Source organism: Salarias fasciatus, chromosome 19, assembly GCF_902148845.1.
Source record: "Salarias fasciatus chromosome 19, fSalaFa1.1, whole genome shotgun sequence".
Taxonomy (NCBI): Eukaryota; Metazoa; Chordata; class Actinopteri; order Blenniiformes; family Blenniidae; genus Salarias; species Salarias fasciatus.
In genome coordinates, this window is record NC_043763.1 from 14385018 (window position 1) to 14404169 (window position 19152).

General features: G+C 41.1%; 1 protein-coding gene across 2 annotated transcripts; it reads left to right on the forward strand.

Moving 5' to 3' along the window:
- Positions 1–216: 216 nt before the first annotated feature.
- nipal3 (NIPA like domain containing 3) lies at positions 217–18023 on the forward strand. 2 transcript variants are annotated; one of them, XM_030116740.1, is made up of 13 exons: positions 217–227; positions 7567–7576; positions 12057–12141; positions 12594–12662; positions 13016–13187; positions 13289–13348; positions 13452–13597; positions 14960–15056; positions 15314–15449; positions 15552–15640; positions 15744–15807; positions 16338–16432; positions 16534–18023. In XM_030116740.1, exons 3-13 carry the CDS (start codon positions 12103–12105, stop codon positions 16710–16712), a joined length of 1146 nt encoding a protein of 381 aa, XP_029972600.1. In that variant the 5' UTR covers positions 217–227; positions 7567–7576; positions 12057–12102; the 3' UTR covers positions 16713–18023. The 2 variants fall into 2 exon arrangements, with proteins under 2 accessions (XP_029972600.1, XP_029972599.1); XM_030116739.1 differs by lacking the exons at positions 217–227; positions 7567–7576 and having other exon boundaries at positions 11929–12141.
- The last annotated feature ends 1129 nt before the right edge of the window (positions 18024–19152 follow it).

Consider the following 19152-nt stretch of genomic DNA (forward strand, 5'->3'; position numbering starts at 1 on the left):
TGTGTGTGTGTGTGTGTGTGTGTGTGTGTGTGTGTGTGTGTGTGTTTGTGCCATACATTTGTGAGTTCATGGTAAAGCTTCTTGGTATTGCTTCTTGTTGTTTGCGACCAAACGGTCAACTGATTTTACTAAAGTGTGTTTCAATGATTTGTTGACCTGCGATAAGCATCCAGACGTCCCTGGATCAATAATACTGAGGATAATAAGAAAAACACTGATGTCATGTTCTGTTTGAGCAGAGGCTCCGGCAGTCTGAGCCCCCGCTCTTCCCCCTCATCATCCTTGCTCCTCTATCCTCTCTCTCCATTCCACACAGCGGGCCAGCAGCAGCCACTCCCAGAAACTCCACATCGCCCCGAGTGAGGGAGCAGGGCGGGAGGAGGAGAGGAGGGTGTGAAGCTGAGGACTGATGAAGTTTTTGTAGGAATATTGTGAAACGACATTACCTGCTGAGGGGAAATTGGATAAGGGGAGAAAATGTGGAAATTTACTCAAAGAGCAGCTGGATTTCAGGATATTTCTGCATCAAAAGTTTCATTTCTCTGATTGAAGCATTGCCAATTTACACAAGATCCAAACCACAGATTATTCAAACAAGTGAATAATTGAAGTATAGTTTACATTTTCCATCACTATGCTAACTTTCAGTTCTTTTTCTTAATAAAGAAAATAAAAATATCTTAGAGGCTTTTCGGGCTTATATGAAGCTATAAAGAATGAAGTGAGTGCACCTTGTACATGCAGTCTCATGACACACAGTCCTCTGATGTGGGTATTTGTAACAACACTCGCTGCATTCTACCCGTGTTGTGTCACAGATTTAGCCGAGATGTTTATCTTGTGTGGCCAAAGTTCAATGTCTGTGTGATCTGAGGATATGATTAAGGAAAAAATAAGTCTAAATAAAAATGCTCTAAAAAAGGATATTATGTCACATATGCAAGATGGGATGATTTTTAATATTTGAGATGGAGTGTTGAAGGGTTAATGGACGATTGAAAAGTTGACTGTGTGTCTCTGTGCTTGCCTGTGATGGCTGAGTGTAGTCTGAGTTCTATAAAACAAGAAATAAGGTGTCGTCAAGACAGAAATCCCAGCACAGAGAAAAGTCTACAAGCACAGTCAACATAGAAATCACAGGAACACAACCAACCGGCAAACAAGACACAGGAACACTAAAGCGAGACATCACAGCAAAAAAACATAAAAAATGATTTATTAAGCGACTGCACATTTCTAGTTGTAAATCACTGTGAAGAAACCATCTGTTGAAGCACAAATCAACCTTGTCGAGTGTCCAGTTGTCACTGGTTCACGCTGTACATGTTTTCAGGCTTTTGTGGAAGAGTGTAAACGACTTTCTTCTTGACATCTGTCACGTCAGCAGTCTTCCTCGTGATGGTGCAGCCTGCAGATCTAGACTGACACCACTTAAAGGCTCAAGAAAGCTTTGCGGGTGTTTTGAGTTAATTAGCTGATTAGAGGGGGACACAGCATGAGTTTCCATGATTGAACTTTAGACAATATTCAAATTTTCTGAGACAGTGAATTTTAGGTTTTCACTATGTGTGAGCCACAATCATCCAAATTTCAAGAAATAAATGCTTTGAATTTTCATTCTATATGAAGTGAACCTGCATAATGTTTGGGTTCCATTTTTTATGTAAAGAGTGTCTTCAGATTATATAGAGGGTAAAATACAGAAACACAGCACAGAGAATATCAGCGCCTCCTTCTTTCCCTGATGAGAAACATCTCCTCATTTAGAAAAGTGATATCATTTCAAACAAGCCATCGTCTCTCAGGTTTCTCAGCGTCGTCTCACCAAGTGACAAACTAAAATGTCAGTAAGAGAATAAATGTCTTCCAAGAAGCTGAACTTTATTGCTGCGTGTCAACATCTGCAAACACAGGATCGCTGACAGACTGTTGATTCAGTAAATGAACCCCGGTCATTTCATCTGTTGAAATCTTAGAGTTGTGTGACTTTTGTTTTTAGTGAAAACTGCGTAACTACACAACATGGTTTCACTGATTGTATGTTCACAGCAGACATTTCTAATTGTGGAGCAAAAGCAAACACACATCTGAGGCTCGTTGAAACCCATTATCAGGGGAACAAGACCCCTTCAATGGTCTCACACTCACAGAGTGCATTTCCATATCAAGTTTCATTCTGGATCCGTCAGGCCACCGCGAGACAAAACCTTTTCTTTGACCCTCGAATATGCATGACTGTCTAAAGACCCACTGAAAAGCCTTGTCAATAGAAAACGGGCAGCAGAAACTTTAACAGAAAGATGCATGAACTGAAACAGTTCCATATTTTTATCCAATATATAACGATGGAAACAATGAATTTTGAAAGTTATAAAAACATAAAACTTTGATTTGATTTTTAATTTATATTTGAGCTGTACTGCTTTATCACTGTCACCAGCAGACAGTACTCATTACATTCAACAGTTGTTTTTCTTCTTGTTTTTCTATCTGCTTTGACACTATTGTTTCCACTATTGCATCCAGCAAGTAAAAAGTTTAATTTTCAGGTCTCACTTTTCACAGAGGTAGCATTATGATAATCTGCCTGATGTCAAGCAGCATAACTGTGCAACTTTAAAGTCATGGCCGGTTGACGTTTGAGGTCTGCTGTGTTATCTGGCACTGACATATTAGCAGCATATCCTTTGAATAATTAGGACTTATTATTCCAATTTGTTTTCATGGAGGGGAACTTTGCAGGTTGCCACATCCATCAGAGCTCTGTCACCAGCTCATCACATTTCATTTCTCTGGCCGCTTCTGACAGATACCGACCGCTGCAGACCACAAGAGCTGCAGTTTATAGGAGGCTTTCGGAATCATCCAGCTATCACAGTTTGGCTCCAGTCAAATTTACTTGAATCTTATTTTTCCTTGTTTTTAATACACAACTTTGCCAAATAAGTCATTTCCACCAGCAGATTTATTGAAGAAAATATTACTGTTGTTCACCTCATCAGTCAGTAGTCTGTTATATTTTTATGATCATGAAATTCTATTTTTAAATAAGCTGAACCAACATAGATATGTACTGCTAAGATAGCCTATTCATTTATCTTTTTTGATATATGATATGTCATTATGAGACAAACTCCAACAAAAGCACCCCAGGGCTCCATGCCCAGAATCAAACTGGATGTTTTCTCACAGTGATGCACCAACGCGAACCGCTCCGTGCCCTGTGGCCACGTTTGAGTGATATTGGAATGAAAATGACCAAAGTGAATTGACAACCATCCCATCATTTTCTATGATAAATCTTCACTGATCACGTCTGTCCCTGCAGCCTCAGGCTCTGAACACCCTCGGGGGAAGTGCGAAGGTGATATTTTGGTTAAAGTTTCCTGCTGGCAGTAATACGACACACCTGAGATACAGTCCGGCTCATGTTCTACATGAGACACGATCCAGCCGGCCGGCCGGCTTTGCAACAATCTTCATCTCCAACACTGGGAGATGCAACGGCGGCAATTACAAGAGTCACATTTTCCTTTAAGCCACAGCTGCTTGAGTGAAATACTGATGAGTTCAGTGTCTTCTGGTATGTGTGTACGTCTGAATCTGTTAGCAACGAGTGTGCAGAATCAGCGGTTATACAAGCAAAACGGGTCAAAGTCAAGTGCAAACTGAACACTGTGAGAGCCGTGGTGGGAATATGTCTCATAATGAAGCATGTGTGCGGATTTCATCAATTAGAGCACTTAAATAAAGCAGGAGACACTTATTTATGTCAGCACATCTGTCTTTCACCCCAGGATAAACATCTCTGTTATTTTCTCTGTCTCTATCAGCCTCGCATTGGAGCTCTCTGCCCCTGAGCCTTCTCCTTCTTTTCTTCATCCACCCATCATCCCTCTCTTTCTATGGATGAGTGGTGATATTCCCGTGGGATAGTGGAGGAGGTGAGTTTTCCAGGGCTTGTTGCTTCATCATTTCAAATAAAGTGGGAACATGTTCAGACCACCTTCAGTTCACTGATGAAACTCTCAAATAGAAACTTCTTTTTTTTTTCCTCTGGCATATGATTCTTGTTTACACTTTCCCCTGCGCTACACCTGCGCTCCGCTTTTAATCCTTTGCACGTTTGTCCACCATGCCTTTTCAATCATTTATAGTTGACGTGTGAGATGAAATTTAACCTAATTTAAACATATGTGTAGTATTACTAACATTTAGTTTAAAAAATTATTGCCACTTGCATAAGGAAATTGATATAAATATGAATAAAGTTTATATAGACTTTCACCCTGAAAACTTTTTTTTTTTTTTTTTGGCCATGTTCACCTGCAACACTTCAACATAATCTATCTCTCTCTCTCTCTCTGCCTCCCTCCCTTTTCCTTTCTTTGACTCTCGCCCAGTTTCAGTCTACATGTTCCGACTCGTCGGAGACTTGGAGGAAACGCGCACTCCCTTTCTCCTCAAGCCTCCGGAACAATCACAACGTGTCCTGCTGCAGGGCCGCAGCAGGGTGCGTCCCCAGGAAAACTGACGCACGAGGACGCGGACGAGGACAATCCCTGTAATCTGCTGGTCTGGTCCACAGCCAGACCCCGAAACCATGGAGACAAATGAATCTGGTCGTCAATAAGTCAATGAATGCCTGCCTTGTTTTTTCTTTGCTTTAAAGAAAAATACCATTTCCCAACGTATTCCTCTAAATCATAGCTTTCCTGAATTTATATAGAACGCCCCAACAGACAAACTAGTTAAAAATAATTGCAAATAATGACTGCAATCTGGTGGTTTCTTTTTCACCAGTAGCAGTGTGGAGACCCATTATCTGCCATTATGCAGTTTGTTCCAATCTTTTAGTACTTTTTGGTTCAGTCTGTGATCCATATTAAAATATTGTTATTTTCAATGCATTAAACTCAAATTAGGAGGTTAAAAATAGTATAATCTCAAAATTCAACAGAAAACATTTATTTCAGTCCAGTCAGTCAGTCAGTCAGTGTAGCTTCATTGTCGTTTTGGCTGTGCCAAATGAGAAGACGTTTCTCCAGGAAGCAACGCTTTCATAAATGATCAGGTTTGATCAGAGCTTGAAAAGACAGTATAAGTTGCTTTATACAGCAATGAAAACAACAGATAAACATGCAAATAACTTTCAAAAAATATGAATGTGATGGAAGGAATGTTATAAAAAAAGGAATCATTCAGGGCTGTGTGGCACTGAAGCCAATCCCAGCCGGCTGAGTGTGAATTCAGATTCAGATGTCACTAGTGCACAGGTCAGACACGCCGAGACAGACGACTGGTTCGACACACACACACACACACACACACCTGCAGATCATTTAAAGTGATCACCTCACAGCAAATGCCTGTTTTCGGACTGAAAGCCGAGTAACCAGAGACATGCAAATTCCACACAGAAAAAACTCCCACAGTCCAAGCTGTGAAGTCAGAGCACTAACTCTATATGTGCAGCCAGTATAAAAGAAGATCAATCAAATGTGCAAAGACACTCATGCTGAGTTCAAACACAGCTTGCTGAGTAAATGGTGCTAATGCAACCAAATGCATTTGGATCTACAGCACATTTCAAATGAAAGACAATTCAATGTTCTTTACAGCAATAAGAACAAAAGACATGAAATAAAACCAAAAAATGCCATCACTGTGTGATTGAATTCAGGTCTATATGCACTATATATATATATATTCTAGAAGAAAAAAAAAATGGCTCAAAGTTAAGATCGAAGTGTCCACTTGATAGATTGGAAGGTTTTTCTATGCATACATTCATCTGGATTTTTTTTTTTTTTTTGTTTTTTTTTAGGTCAATGTTGAAATTTAGGGAGGGCTTAAAAATTAAGAACAATTATCAACAGTTTGCATTGTGAACACAGATTACGTAAAGTCCGAGATTAAGATGGAGTTTTCAAGAGATTTAAATAAATGGTTGGGTTACTTAGGCCTTTTAAACACAGTCCTTTTGAATGTCATCCAGCAGACGTGCACCTGCTATTGTGCGCCTTAAGTCTCTCCTGAAAGAGGAGTCACCTGCCGGCACAAGGTGGGGGAGGAGAGAAGGGAAGGGCGGCGAGGGTAGAGGAAGCAAGGAGCAGGGACGCTCATGCCTTTAAGACAAATGCCACATGTCAGAGTTTTTAGAAGTGAACTCAGATTGAGCCAAAAGGTATGAATGGGAGACGGGAGAGCATGCGAGGAGATAAAGCCGATGGGTGGAGGGAGGAGTGTGTTTGTGTCTGTTGGTGGGGGAGCAGAGGACGGAGGAAGGGAAGGAGGGAGTTGTCGTCTCCTGCAACGAGTCTAACCTGAATCCAAAGCTAACAAGATGCCGTGATTGCAGGGTGCTGAAAATATGAAGGAACAAAAAGACAACAGAAGAAGAAAGAGAAAAAAACAAAATTAAACATGAGCTTTTGTTCCCTCCTCTCTCTCCTCAGGTTTCACACTCTTAAGAGCTCTCTCGCTCTCTCTCGTTTGGTTTTTCTGTCTCTCACAGACACAAACACGTCTCACAAAAGGGGGTTTTGGGAAGGCAGACAGGACGAAGTTCTGTGTATCTCCCGTCTCGTAAGTCATGCAGCACTGACTGAAAGTGAGCATGAAGACCGCGTCCCTTTTCTGTACACGATTCACAAACACAATTCCTGCACATTACAAACCTCTACTTGAAGTTTGAGTGCATATGAAATTCACACATTTCAAACCACCTGCAGAAACATGCACGATCCATGATGCACTGCTGCAAAGCACATGCGAGGTGCATGTGCTTCAACAAACTTTTAACTTGCAGGAAGAATATGTCTTAATGACAAAAGCATCCAGATTGAGTTTGTCCCGAGTGATAAATGTGTGTTTTTCTTTTAAACGGTCTCTTAACTGCATCTGAAATCCTAAACAGACCACAAAAGGAGCCTGACAGTTAGTCATAGACATTTCTGTGTTTGTAACAAACCCACAGAGTGTGCGGTTGAAAAATCAAACAGTGAATCTTACACACACCCACACACAATACTTCACGACAACAGTCTGAGGTGTGTAATGTATACAGCGTGCCGGGGTCAACAGTTGAGACGAAGTGTTATCTGACTCTCCCCAAATTAGAGAAGGAAGCGGCTACAAAGGCTGAGCTGTGAATGTGGGCTTTCACAACACCGGCTTTAAGGAGTCATCAGCAAGTTAAGTGCCGAGAGTTTGGGTCAAAAGAAGTACAGTCAAAGAATTTAACTAAATACATGTCAGAGTGAGTGAAAGCAGCAGAATAAGGTATCAGAAATGTGGTGCAGCAGCGACAATTAGACGGATGTTCTTTATTCAGGAATCCGGTTCGAGCATTGAGCTCAGTCTAGTCATTGATGATGGAAACAATGATTCAAATCCTGGTTGGAGAAGGACAGAAAAGGATCCGGCTTAAAAGTAACAAACGCAACAAAACCATACAAGTCTTCACTGAGAGTTGCAATGACTTCTCATGTCAGCCCTTATAAAAGGGCCTAATGGACGCACATTGACATGGAGATCAAAAACAAAGGTCTTATTTCAACATACTGCATGTGAGCTGCATGAACAGCAGAAGCAAAGAACTGCATAGTGATCATGGATCAATGGAGTTTTAAAAAACACGTTGAGTGCTCTGTGGTGTTATGAACTTACACATCTATACTCTGAGTGACGTCAGTATATTTAAAAATAAATGGTCTTAATCACCACATGCGGCAGTTTCTAAGCAGTCTTCATTTTTCTGTGTGTGGTTTTGATTTATGAGGTACTTTTGAAAACAGGACAACTTTATTAACTGACAAAATCTTGGTGCTTAAATGATAGGACAGAAAAAAAAAATATAATATTTCATAAAAAGAATACAAATTTGTGATGAATAAAGGTTAAGAAATCCTGCAGAACAGTGGATCCTTGCAAAAATAGAATTTGGAAACAATGTTTAGGGAAATAAACTTCCATTTCAACTGACGTGTGGCGCTTTGAGTTGAGTGTTGACCTCGGGGGTGTGAGGGGAACACGGGCTCAAGTACAGGTTGTGATTTAAAAACTTCCAAGTTGAGTTTCAATGCTCGTTGCAACGACCTGCTGTTGTGATCCCTGCAAATATCAAGAAGCTGCACAGACACTAGATAAAGCACAAGATTCCCTTTTTCTGTGTTGATATAAGATCATGTCTTTGCAGGTAATGATTCACACTTTGGAAGAGGGGTTACTCAATCTACTGTATAATCTTTGACACTCTCATCATCGTAATCCCCCCAAACCTCACGTTATCGAAGAGCCGTGCACTTCTGACACTAATGCCTCTATCTGACACGTCTCTTCTTCAAAGCCTTCCATGGAGTCAAACGTCACTCTCATCCTCCTGCATACTCCTGCAAATGAACGCCTTAATTACACAGATTAGCGCGCTGTGATTCTCCGCTTGCAGATAATAGCCAGGAATGGCACAGAACAACACAGCTCCAGCTGAACGGAGCAGGCAGGACCACGAGGAGGAGGGATCTACACACCTATCCCCTCCACACTATTGTCTCATTTGCTTTCTTCATAATTGCTGCTGTAAATCTGAAAGAGCTTATTGTCATTTGTTTCGCTGGAAGGAACAATGAGAGAGAGAAAGTGGAAGACTCCAATGATTGTTCTTATGTAATTCATTTCAGATATTATAAATGGCACGCTGGCTTTAGAACAGACTGAAGCGTCGGAAAATATATCACAATCACCATCGTCGAGAAACCGTTTCACCGTTTCGCAACTGCCTATTGTGAAAGGTGCAATTAATCTAGCAAAACATCGTAAATTCTAATTTTGCTTCTGCATGTTTCGAGATTACTGACTGTCCAAAATGGGATTAAGAAACACAATGAATAAACAGCCTTTTGTCATGGCCGAATGTTTATATTCTCCCCGTTCTCAGCTGATATCCGTCTTTTTATTCCGGCTTGAACCTGTTTGAGGAGCCATCTTTTGTCACTGATCTTTCTTGATCCTGTTTGGCTGATGGATGGAAACACACATAATGTCATCGAAACCAGTATTCTGGAGGGATGCCCAGGAAGTTGATGCGCAGGTACAATCATCATTACACCCACAGTAACATCCTCCGTAATTATGCTGAAATATGGGATCCAACATTCCTTGTCATATTGTCATTGTCGCTTTTGGACTCTGGAGCACAGGTGTCCTCGACAAGCTCGGGCTTGCAGAGGATTTAGGAAAAGCCTGATCGTCCACTGCGGCCTCATAATGCGTTAACAATTCTTGACATGTTGGAGTCGCGGCGATTGGAAAGACGACTTCCTGTCACGTGGCATCATGCTGTAATGAATACGTCCCCTTCATTCCCTTTTTTCCTACCTAACGTACATACATTCTTCAGTCATTACAAATAGATGCTTGTCTGTTTGGTTTTTAAAACAGGCCTGACGGTTATTAAATACACACCACACTCCATACCAACGTTCATGCATTCCTGGAGACGTGGTGGACAGCATCGATGAAACAGAGGGAACAGGAAAGAGCAAATCAAACACATTGTGTTGATACGAAGCACACATTATCTTAATTAAAAAAATAGAATAAAATTGTCGCCTCTTACGTAACTGTTTCCATTTCTTGCATCATGTGATCTGCTGTTTCTGTAGACTCTGGTTGTGCGACTGTTCAGTCAGATACAATAAAGCTTTTAAAAATTCAAATTGGACACTGACAAGTTGAGAAATTTTTGTTGTTGTTGTTGTTACTATTTTCAATTTAAAAAAATCCAATTGACTTGTTATGTTAAATGATCAAGAATGTCAATTACCATCTGAAAGAACCACTAGTTGCAGTCCTGCTAATTCTCATCCATGGATTCACTGATTCCTTCCCTATCGTCCTGTTGATCTATTCGCTGTTTCAAAGCTCTGCCGAAGGGCCACAGACACACAGGTGGCCCTGAACAGGTCGGTCCACCATGGATGAAGTGTCCTGAGACGGGGATCCACCTTTACCCTGCAGGGTTAAGGTGTCTGAACGGCCTCTCAGGTAGATCCAATGTTATGTCATTTCACAAAAATAAACAAATCATGAGATGCATTTTGAAGAAAAACCATAAAGTGGGAAAATTTCATTGGATTTTAAAAACTTTGTTATTCATCGTCTACTTTCTTCTAACTCATAAATACATTTACCACACTTGGAGTAAAAACTGCTTTGCATGATTTGTGTGGATGGTGCAGTGGAAAAGGTTACCTGCATGCCTGCATACACCTGTTCACACCCTGAAGCACCTGCGCCTGTGAGCTGTAATCGCTGTAATGACTGTCTGTGGCCCGTAATGCCACGTCTCATTCCAGCAGCGAGTCGAGGACATCGCTCTGTGACAGGCCTCAAAAGCGAGAAATGCTTTGTAGTTTAAGTGATGGTGGCGTTTGATCTGCAGACAGAACTGAGCTAATTATTCAAATTTTCATTATGTAATGACTTGAAATCATGCAATAGATTAGATATCCAGTCACTTAATGAGCACAAGTTGTCTGAATACGACTTTTATGGGAAAAACAAAAACTGTGCAACTGATTGAAAGAAAGAAGCGGCAAGATACATTAATTTAAAGTATTAACAGTCATCTATAGTTCTTAAAAATGCAATCCCACCATGTAAAGCTGAAGGCAAATATATAGAGCTTCAAAACAACTTCCTAAAAAAAAAGAAAATTTGCCAAAAATTGATGCTTCATCTCTTGAATCTCATATCACCTCAATGCATTCCGATGCTTGCAATACCTGCAGGTAAATTATTATGTTAAATGTCAAGCAAATAACAAAGTGGAATTCGGAGGGAAAAAAACCTTGGCTTTGGTTCAAGTTGTTTCCATTTTTTTGTATGATATTCTCTCAGACATGAAGCTTTTCTACCTCTGATGGCTGTCATTTCAATGAAATCAGTTTTAGCAATGTTTATGGTGACAGTTCTTTCAGGTTATCAGAGTTTCTCTTTATCAAAGAAGACTAAACAAGTAGCTATTTCAAATCTATTTTTCCCTCTCTTGTAAATTTTGTTTTTAAACTATTTTGATTTTTAGATTTCCTCTGGATGAAAAAAAAAATACAAAAAAACCTTTTATCTGACTGTGTCATTTTCACCATTTGATTCACCTGATTGCTGCTCTCATTGATCATGTGGAATCGATGACTCACTAATTCATTTCATTATTTCTGTCTCGCTTTTGAAATATTAAAGGTAAGCGCACTGATCTGTTAGAACAGAGGATCACACCCTTCATTGCCTTCATTGACCCAGCTGTATTCTTTCCACTGCCCTTGTTATTAAAAAAAAAAACAAACAAAAAGAAAACCCTGCTGCTGACGTGCTGTTCACTGCTCCTCCGGCAAAGAGAACAGGTAACATACCTGTGATGTTAGTCAGGGCAGGATTAAAATATGATGCCGTGATGAGACAGTCATGATGACTCTATTTTTGTGTGGTTTTATGTGTGTGTGTGTGCGTGTGTGTGTGTTCTTATGGAAAAAAACTGTGTCACCCAATCTATCAGCAAATAACCTGTTTTTATCCACACAGAATCAATATTATAAAGATCTGTGGTATAATCAATAAGTTTCAACAATTTATAAATTGAATTAATCAATACCCTGTACTTAAACTATGATTGAATGAATTGTAGTTCAATAGTGCCCTCTAGCGTCTGTAGAGAGAAGAGAAACTGCAGGCTGATCTCCAGTGAGTAATAATTATTGCAGAAATATTAATACATTATAAGTAACTTATCAAATAAATCAGCGACCTTCGTGAAAAAGGTCGCATTTTGATAAAATCTCTCTAACAGTTTGTAAACAAAGGACGCTCGTTTCTCTCTGTGACGTAACCAAAACGTCTTACGTCATCGCGCAGCCTGAGACAGGTGAATTCAACCCGGAAGAGAGAGATGGCGTCTCCCTCTGAATAGAGCTGGGAAAAAAACATCACAGGTTTACGTTAGTTTGTTCAAAACAGTCTGCAAATGAGGCGATAAGATGGTACGCTCGGTGTTTTGGTGTGTATTGATTGTTAATCACTTATAAACTGCCTTTGAAGAGGATCATGTTGGACCTGAGTAAAGTGGTGGGAGAGTCCTACCGGGTGAGTCGTTTCACTTTTCAAACATTTCAGTCATCTAATTTAAAGTTTTCCTACTCGCAGCGTGTATTGAGACATTCATACTGGATTAACTGTGTTCTACTATTTGTAATTCATATTGGAAATTAGCTGCAGACCCTGAACACTGAATATCGACTGAGATCGTAAAGGATGTAGTAAACTATATGAAGGAGCCTTGAAAAAAGCCTTTTCTTCATCACTTTCTCACTGAAACCGCTGTTCATACGAAGTCCCTAAGCAGTTATTGCATAATGTTTTTACTTTTATTTGCACACTTCTCTTCACTTGTACTCATCAACCACTTTACGATACATAAAACAGTTGGAATTACCCTGTTTAATATTTTACTGTCAGCAGAGAAACCTAAAATGTGACAGAATGAGTCGATGTAACGCGACTGAATTTAACACATCCGTTCTCCCTTCTCCTTTTAGGACAATCTGATTGGGACTTTACTCGCTCTCTTTGGAAATCTACTTGTCAGCATCTCGTTATGTATTCAGGTATGGAACTCCTTCCTCCATTAGAAAAGGCTATATGTTAAACACTTTGTGTAATATGGTATGTTTGTCAAAGGTCTGAGTCAACAAGGTTCAGAGCCGGATGAACTCAGGATAGCTCCTCAGGGCTCAACTATCAGTCCAAGTCTGTACTCATATCTGCAAATGAAGTAGTTATTATTGTGTAATAACACACCAGTATCATTGTTCAGCTTCCCTCATCATCACCTTTGTGTTTATGATTGGTTAGTATGTGTGATTTCTTCTTCTGTCTCATAACTGCCTCAGGGACGTTGCAGCTGGAGATTATTTACTCTGTCACTGCTGTGTTTCACCTGCACATTTTTCTCTTCCAGAAATACAGCCATGTGTCATTAGCGGGAACAAAGGACCAGCGTGCCTTCTTCTTCACTAAAACCTGGTGGTTTGGTTTTCTGTTCACCTGCATTGGGGAGGGAGCAAACTTCGTCTCCTATGCCTTTGCCCCGCTGGCTGTTGTTGCTCCTCTCAATGCAGTGTCAGTCTTAGGTGAATATTTTCTCCTGCACTTGTGAACAGCACTTTGTGTTTCAGCCAAATAAGCGCATTGACACTGTTATGTATTAATGTTTTCTAAAATCTTTCTTCAGCCAGCTCAATTTTGGGCTTTATCTTCATCCGTGAGAAATCAAAAGCGAGGGACTTTGCCAGTAAGTTTGAAGGCAGACACTGACACTCATGCAAATGACTCTGGACCTTTATGCATATTGGAAGCTGTGCCTGCCTTTAATACTATGCTTCATGCAATTGCAGAGGAAAATGTGCTGACCTTCCTGGGCTACGTCCTGACGACAGGAGGAACGTACCTCCTTGTAGCGTTTGGACCAAACTCTCATGAGGAACTCATCGCAGAGAATGTTGTGACACATCTTGTCAGCTGGCCCGTTCTCTTGTATCTGGTGAGATATTTTTAATTGGCCTACCAGGTTAAGAAGCAGAAGGCACAAAAAAAAACACTTTTCAGGTGTTTCCCATCTTTTCCACACGATCCTCATTTAACGTATGGTTCAGGTCAAGGTGAAACATCACCTGAGCAGAAACACACCCAAAAATATATGTAGACAGTGACTGTTATATTTCTGTTTACCACTGACTGAAGTGTTTGAATAGATGCATTAAAGAGTGAAAAACGTGGTCTTTAAAAATATACCACATTGGGTCAACCACTTTTTTGCAACCGCACTATATTTTTTAGGACCAGGCCAGTCAGTATTTTAGTGGAATACAGTGAGAAGTATGTCCCTCTTAGAAACTCCTTCACTTTCAAATCAGACTTGGTATTAAAGAAGTCAAATCAGAAACACAGTATCAGAAGTAACCCATAAAATGTCAAAGGAATTGAGGATCAGCCCTCTTATAGATCTCCTGTCAGATCAGATACACCCGAAGCGAGAGAGAATGCGTGAGCTCTCTACAGTAATGTGATGACACTTTTGTACATTAAGTGGCAGCAGTGAGTTAAATTAGTCCCTATTTTGGTTTCATTCCAGCCTTTTAATAAAATTCTGACAGATTCTGTGTAATATAAGTTAATAAGCACTAAGTTCTCCAGCCAGTGGAGTTTACTTTTTGTATATCTGATTAAAAGCAGGCGACGTACTGGATTCATAAAACTCTACTGTCTGGGCTGAGCTGGTTAGCATGCTAACTTCAGTAGCCATAGTTTAAATAAATCATGCATACTGTACCTTTTCCAGGCTTCAATTCGTCTCCATATTCACTACAGAGTTAAAAAAAATTTCAAATGTTTCCAAGTTTGCATAGAATTTGCAGCCTATGCAAATATCAGCACTGATATTGTACAGCAGAACATTACAGCAGCCCTAAATGTTTGTTTTTCTTCCTCCTCCCGCAACCTTCTCAACTCAACTCGGGGCTAATTTTTGAGCCTGTTGCACGTTGAGTTAATAAAGAAACATCTTGCCTGTCTGTGGCAGTGAAAGTTGACCTGTGGAAAATACACACACACACACACACTTCTACTGACGCTGCCAAAAATGTCTTCACAATGACTAAGTGGCGACAGCCAACTGCACTGTTTAGAGGAAGTCTCACAAATACGCAGATATTTTCAGCCGTGCTAGACGTATGAGCAGACTGCGGACTGTTTCTTTAACTCTCAATTATTTTGCTTTTGTTTTAAATTATATAAAACAAAATTGCACAATAACTGAGCCATGCAACATGCATGTTTGTTCTCAGGCGGATGGATCAGTGTGTTCATGCGGCATTAATGTGTTGTCGCTGCTTCTAATTGGCAGAGCCTGGAGATCGTGACGTTCTGCCTGCTTCTATACTTCTACAAACGGCGCAACGCCGACTACCTCCTCGTCATCCTGCTGCTGGTCGCTTTGCTGGGTGAGTCGCCCGCATTAACCCTTACATTCCTGTCCTGTGACCTCTGGCAGCATTTGGTACGCACTCTGCCCATAACCATTGTTTGTGCAACCTCTCTCATGTCAAGAAAATTAAAAAAAATTATCAGAGACAAAGAGCTTTGTGTGTGTCCCGGGTGCATTTTCACCAGTGTGACAGTAATTCTGAATAACTGTCAGACACTGAGCACCAAAGCTGATTAAACAGTATTTTCTTACTGTTTCTTTCAATCTCAACAGGCTCGCTCACAGTCATTACAGTGAAAGCAGTGTCCAGCATGCTGGTGCTCACCATCAAGGGCAACATGCAGCTGGACTACCCCATCTTCAGCGTCATGTTCGTGTGCATGGTGGCGTCGGTGGTCTATCAGGCCAGGTGAGCGAAGACGGTGTTTGACGTGAAGAACGACGACGACAAATTGACCTGAGCTGCCAGTGAGGTCGACCTGACAGCTGATGTCTCGGCTGTGTCTCTTAGGTTCCTCTCCCAGGCCTGTAAGCTGCACGACTCTTCTATGATTGCCAGTTTGAACTACATCCTCTCCACCTTCTTTGCTGTGGTAGCTGGTGAGCGATGGCTTTGTGTTCTAACACTTTGTTTTTTGTCTTCATAACCTGACATGCGACACATCATTAGAGCTCTAAAGACTTTTTTTTCTCTGATTTCCAGGAGCCGTGTTTTACATGGAGTTTAAAAATGACAACGCCCTTCACATCTGCATGTTTTTACTGGGGTGAGTTTTACTGAGGTGATTTAAGAAAATCAGCTGTGGGGAAATTGCCTTTCCGCCGCACTCGTTTCGAGGAGTCTATTAGAAGAACGCTTGAAAAGATTAGTCATTATTGATTTTACGGCTTTGAAAAATCCAGCTTTTTTTGGGGAAAGTGTCACGGGTGCGGGGTGGAAGGACCCAGGCGCAGGCAGTTGGCAGAGTTCAGGTGGTTTATTGAAGGGATCCATATTCAGGAACGAGAGCTGAGGTGCAGGCAGGGACATGGAACACGCGGACAACACTCACAATGAACCGGCAAGGACAAGTGAGGGATACAGGCTTTAAATAAGGTGGACACAGGTGAGGCACATTAGGGCGCTAACGGGGAAGGAGACCAGGCAGGAGAACATGAGGAACCGACAAGCAGGAGAGACAGGGCATGTAAAAATGGGGAAAACAAAACCAAAACCAGTCCAGAGCGCCGCCACATGGCTGGAGGGGCACGGGGCATGACAGAAAGACTATAACTTGCTCTTTTGTGTTTCGTGCAGAACTGCTATCTGCTTCCTCGGGGTCTTTTGCATCACCAAAAACAAGAGAAAGCCCAAGAACTTTGAGCCATATGTTACCATGAACATGGCCAATGGTTTGTATACACATTGTATTTCTGCATCCTTTTTAAAAAAGATTTATTTCTCTCCCCGTTGATACCGGCTTATGAATCTTTACATGTCTGATTGCGATCAGGTGTCCCGACCATCCACGACAAGGGCCGGGCCGCCCAGCAGGACTTCAATGGTTCCTTCTCCTACGGCGCTCTGGTCAACGACACGGCGGCTCCTGCTTCTCTGCAGTCGGAGCAGCAGCCAGGTGACTTCAGCTCCACCGAGTCGTCTCGTCAGAAGGCTGATTCAAAGGACGATTAAAGATAAAAACCAAATCTTCTTTTCTACTCCATGAACTGCCGTGGGGCCCACAGTGAGGGCTTTTTAAGGTGGGCTTCCGTCGCCTCACAGGCCGATGCGTGTGCTTTCTTTTTTAAAGTCTCAAGACCAAAACGTGACCTTTTGAAAGGTTTCCTTGTTTCGATTCATTCCAGAAAAAAAAAGCAAGAAATCTGAAGCTATGGACGGCTTTAGAAATGTGACAGGAGAGACAGTGTTGTGCCTCAAAGATTTCTGCCTTAGACTTCATGTCCTCTCTGATACACCGAGTGAGCACTGACTTCCACCAATAACCTGCAATATCTTTGCAAAAGCAATTAACTTCCCACTCGTTTCGGGGAATCAGTATTGATCTGTTCTTCCATGGAGAATTTCTAATGTTTCTCCAATCAGGTCTGTGATCAACCAATAATACGAGGTAGTGTTTTTTTTTTTTAAAGAACACACGCCAATGAAGCTTTTATTTTCTTGAATCTGCCTCTAGCCTCATCTCACATCACCAATTTTCACTTTTCTCTGCCTCATGTGTCATTGAAGTACCGCTTTTCTTCGAGACCAAACACTTGGGTGCAATGATTTTAATTTATTGTAAACGTATTTATTAAGTTCCTCTTGTAATCTGCTTTCATTGTGCCTTGAAACGTAGGTTTACAAAGGAGGCGTTACTGTACAGATAGTCATGTCGGAAGTATGTTATGTGCTGGAATCTGTTTGATCGTTGATTTAAAGACGTTTGTAATCTCTGTCATAATCATAGGTGTCATTTAACATGAATAAGGGACTAAACTCAATTGGATGGGAAAATACAAACTGAGCACACGAAGAGCCTTTAAGACGACTGTACATTCTGAATTGTTGATTTCAATTATTGTGCTTTTGCTTGTCCAGGAGGCAAACAAAAGTAGGTTTTTAATATTTCAAAAATAATTTTCAAGGTTGATTATAAAGCTGCGGTCGGCGCTCAGTGCGTCTCTTCAGTGTTACTCGAACAGGGAGCTGGAGCTCGTCGCCTCTGCACAGGTTTCTGTACGTCTCTGTTTTGACGTTTCCCGTGTTTCCTTGAATGTGCTGTCTGCAAACTTCACAGTAGTGTTTTTGTGTCAAGTAACTTCACTTATTTTTCAGTTTTTTTGCTGTCTAATGAAGGTACAAAAACTTTCTGTAGTAAATAGTAAACATACTGTTGTCATAAAGTGAATGTAATCTGTTTTGAGTGTGTTGAATTTGCCTCATTAATAATAATAATGAAAAAATCATTAAAAACTGTACTAGAAACATTACATGGAAAGTGAAATTCTGTCATCATTCCTGTTTTATGCTTGGATAACTGCAGCCTACAGGAGAGGGGAAAAAAAGGTAAAAGTCTGTTTGTTAATAAAAGAGTATATTGAGTAATGCAGTAGAACGACAATGACTCTTTTCAGCTCGGTTCAGTTTAATTTCTGCTGTCATGACCCAGACTTCTGACGTGACATTTTCCACAAGTGCAGTAAGCCACAAACCAGTCGACTGTTTATTAAATGTGAACAACATATAAATGTTGAAGGCAAAAGAGAATGATTTTAACCTGAAGTGCATGAACGTTTCACAGATATCTGCAGAAAACTGGACATTAAGAAGCCTGACGCTGCACAGCGCTCTGGCTTTTACACACAGCTGACCTGTGTGTGTGTGGAGACAGCCTGGGAGAGGGAAATGTTGAGTTGTTCCAGTATGAACTCCAAGTTCTTAAAGAGCACAGTTGAGGCACCTCCTGTGGATAGTTTATTGTCTGTGGACAAGAGAAAGTCACTGACCTCGGCGCAGCAGGTTTGCTTTAGCTGCTCGTATTGCAGAGTTGCTTCACGCATTTGTTGATGTTATCTCAAGGACGGCCAGAACAATTGCGGCGGTCCAGTTGACGTAAGCCCGGTGGATGAAAAACTCCTAAAGCATAGTGAAAATTTGTGTTGGCAGCGCAGCAGCAAGGAGCTGCCATGTTGTTTCTCTCAGCAGGTCTCACAGGTTCCTGTCAGCGGCGGCGCAGCCTCCCATTCTCTGCATTTGTTTCTCTTGGTGGCAGTGAAAACGCCCGTCCACTTCTGCACAGTTTTCCCAGAAATGGAAAGCTGGATTTTTCCACGTGTCTACCTACATTCTTCACAAGTTCGAAACTATAAGAATTCTGAGACATGCACTGTAACGTTGCTCCTTAAAAACCAAATGTTTTTAAGAAAACAAACGGCAGTTAAGCATCACCGAAACCCGTAACTGAGAAACAGCTCTGAAGTCTCTGCCAAGGCTAAATAGCAATGAAACGCTGTGCCAGAAGGTAATGGAGAATGCGTTCCTTATGCAAACACAGATGTTTTTAATGACCCTCTGCTATCAAAGAATCACATTTTTTCATTAATGTCCTTTTATGCTTTGCGCCTCCTGGTCG

Bases quoted from the DNA above. Each gene is read 5' to 3' on its own strand.
- nipal3 (XM_030116740.1), top strand. From the start codon at position 12,103: ATGTTGGACCTGAGTAAAGTGGTGGGAGAGTCCTACCGG. The intron at 13,349-13,451 runs GTAAGTTTGAAG...ATGCAATTGCAG, and splicing joins AAAAGCGAGGGACTTTGCCA to AGGAAAATGTGCTGACCTTC. The intron at 15,641-15,743 runs GTGAGCGATGGC...TCTGATTTCCAG, and splicing joins CTTCTTTGCTGTGGTAGCTG to GAGCCGTGTTTTACATGGAG.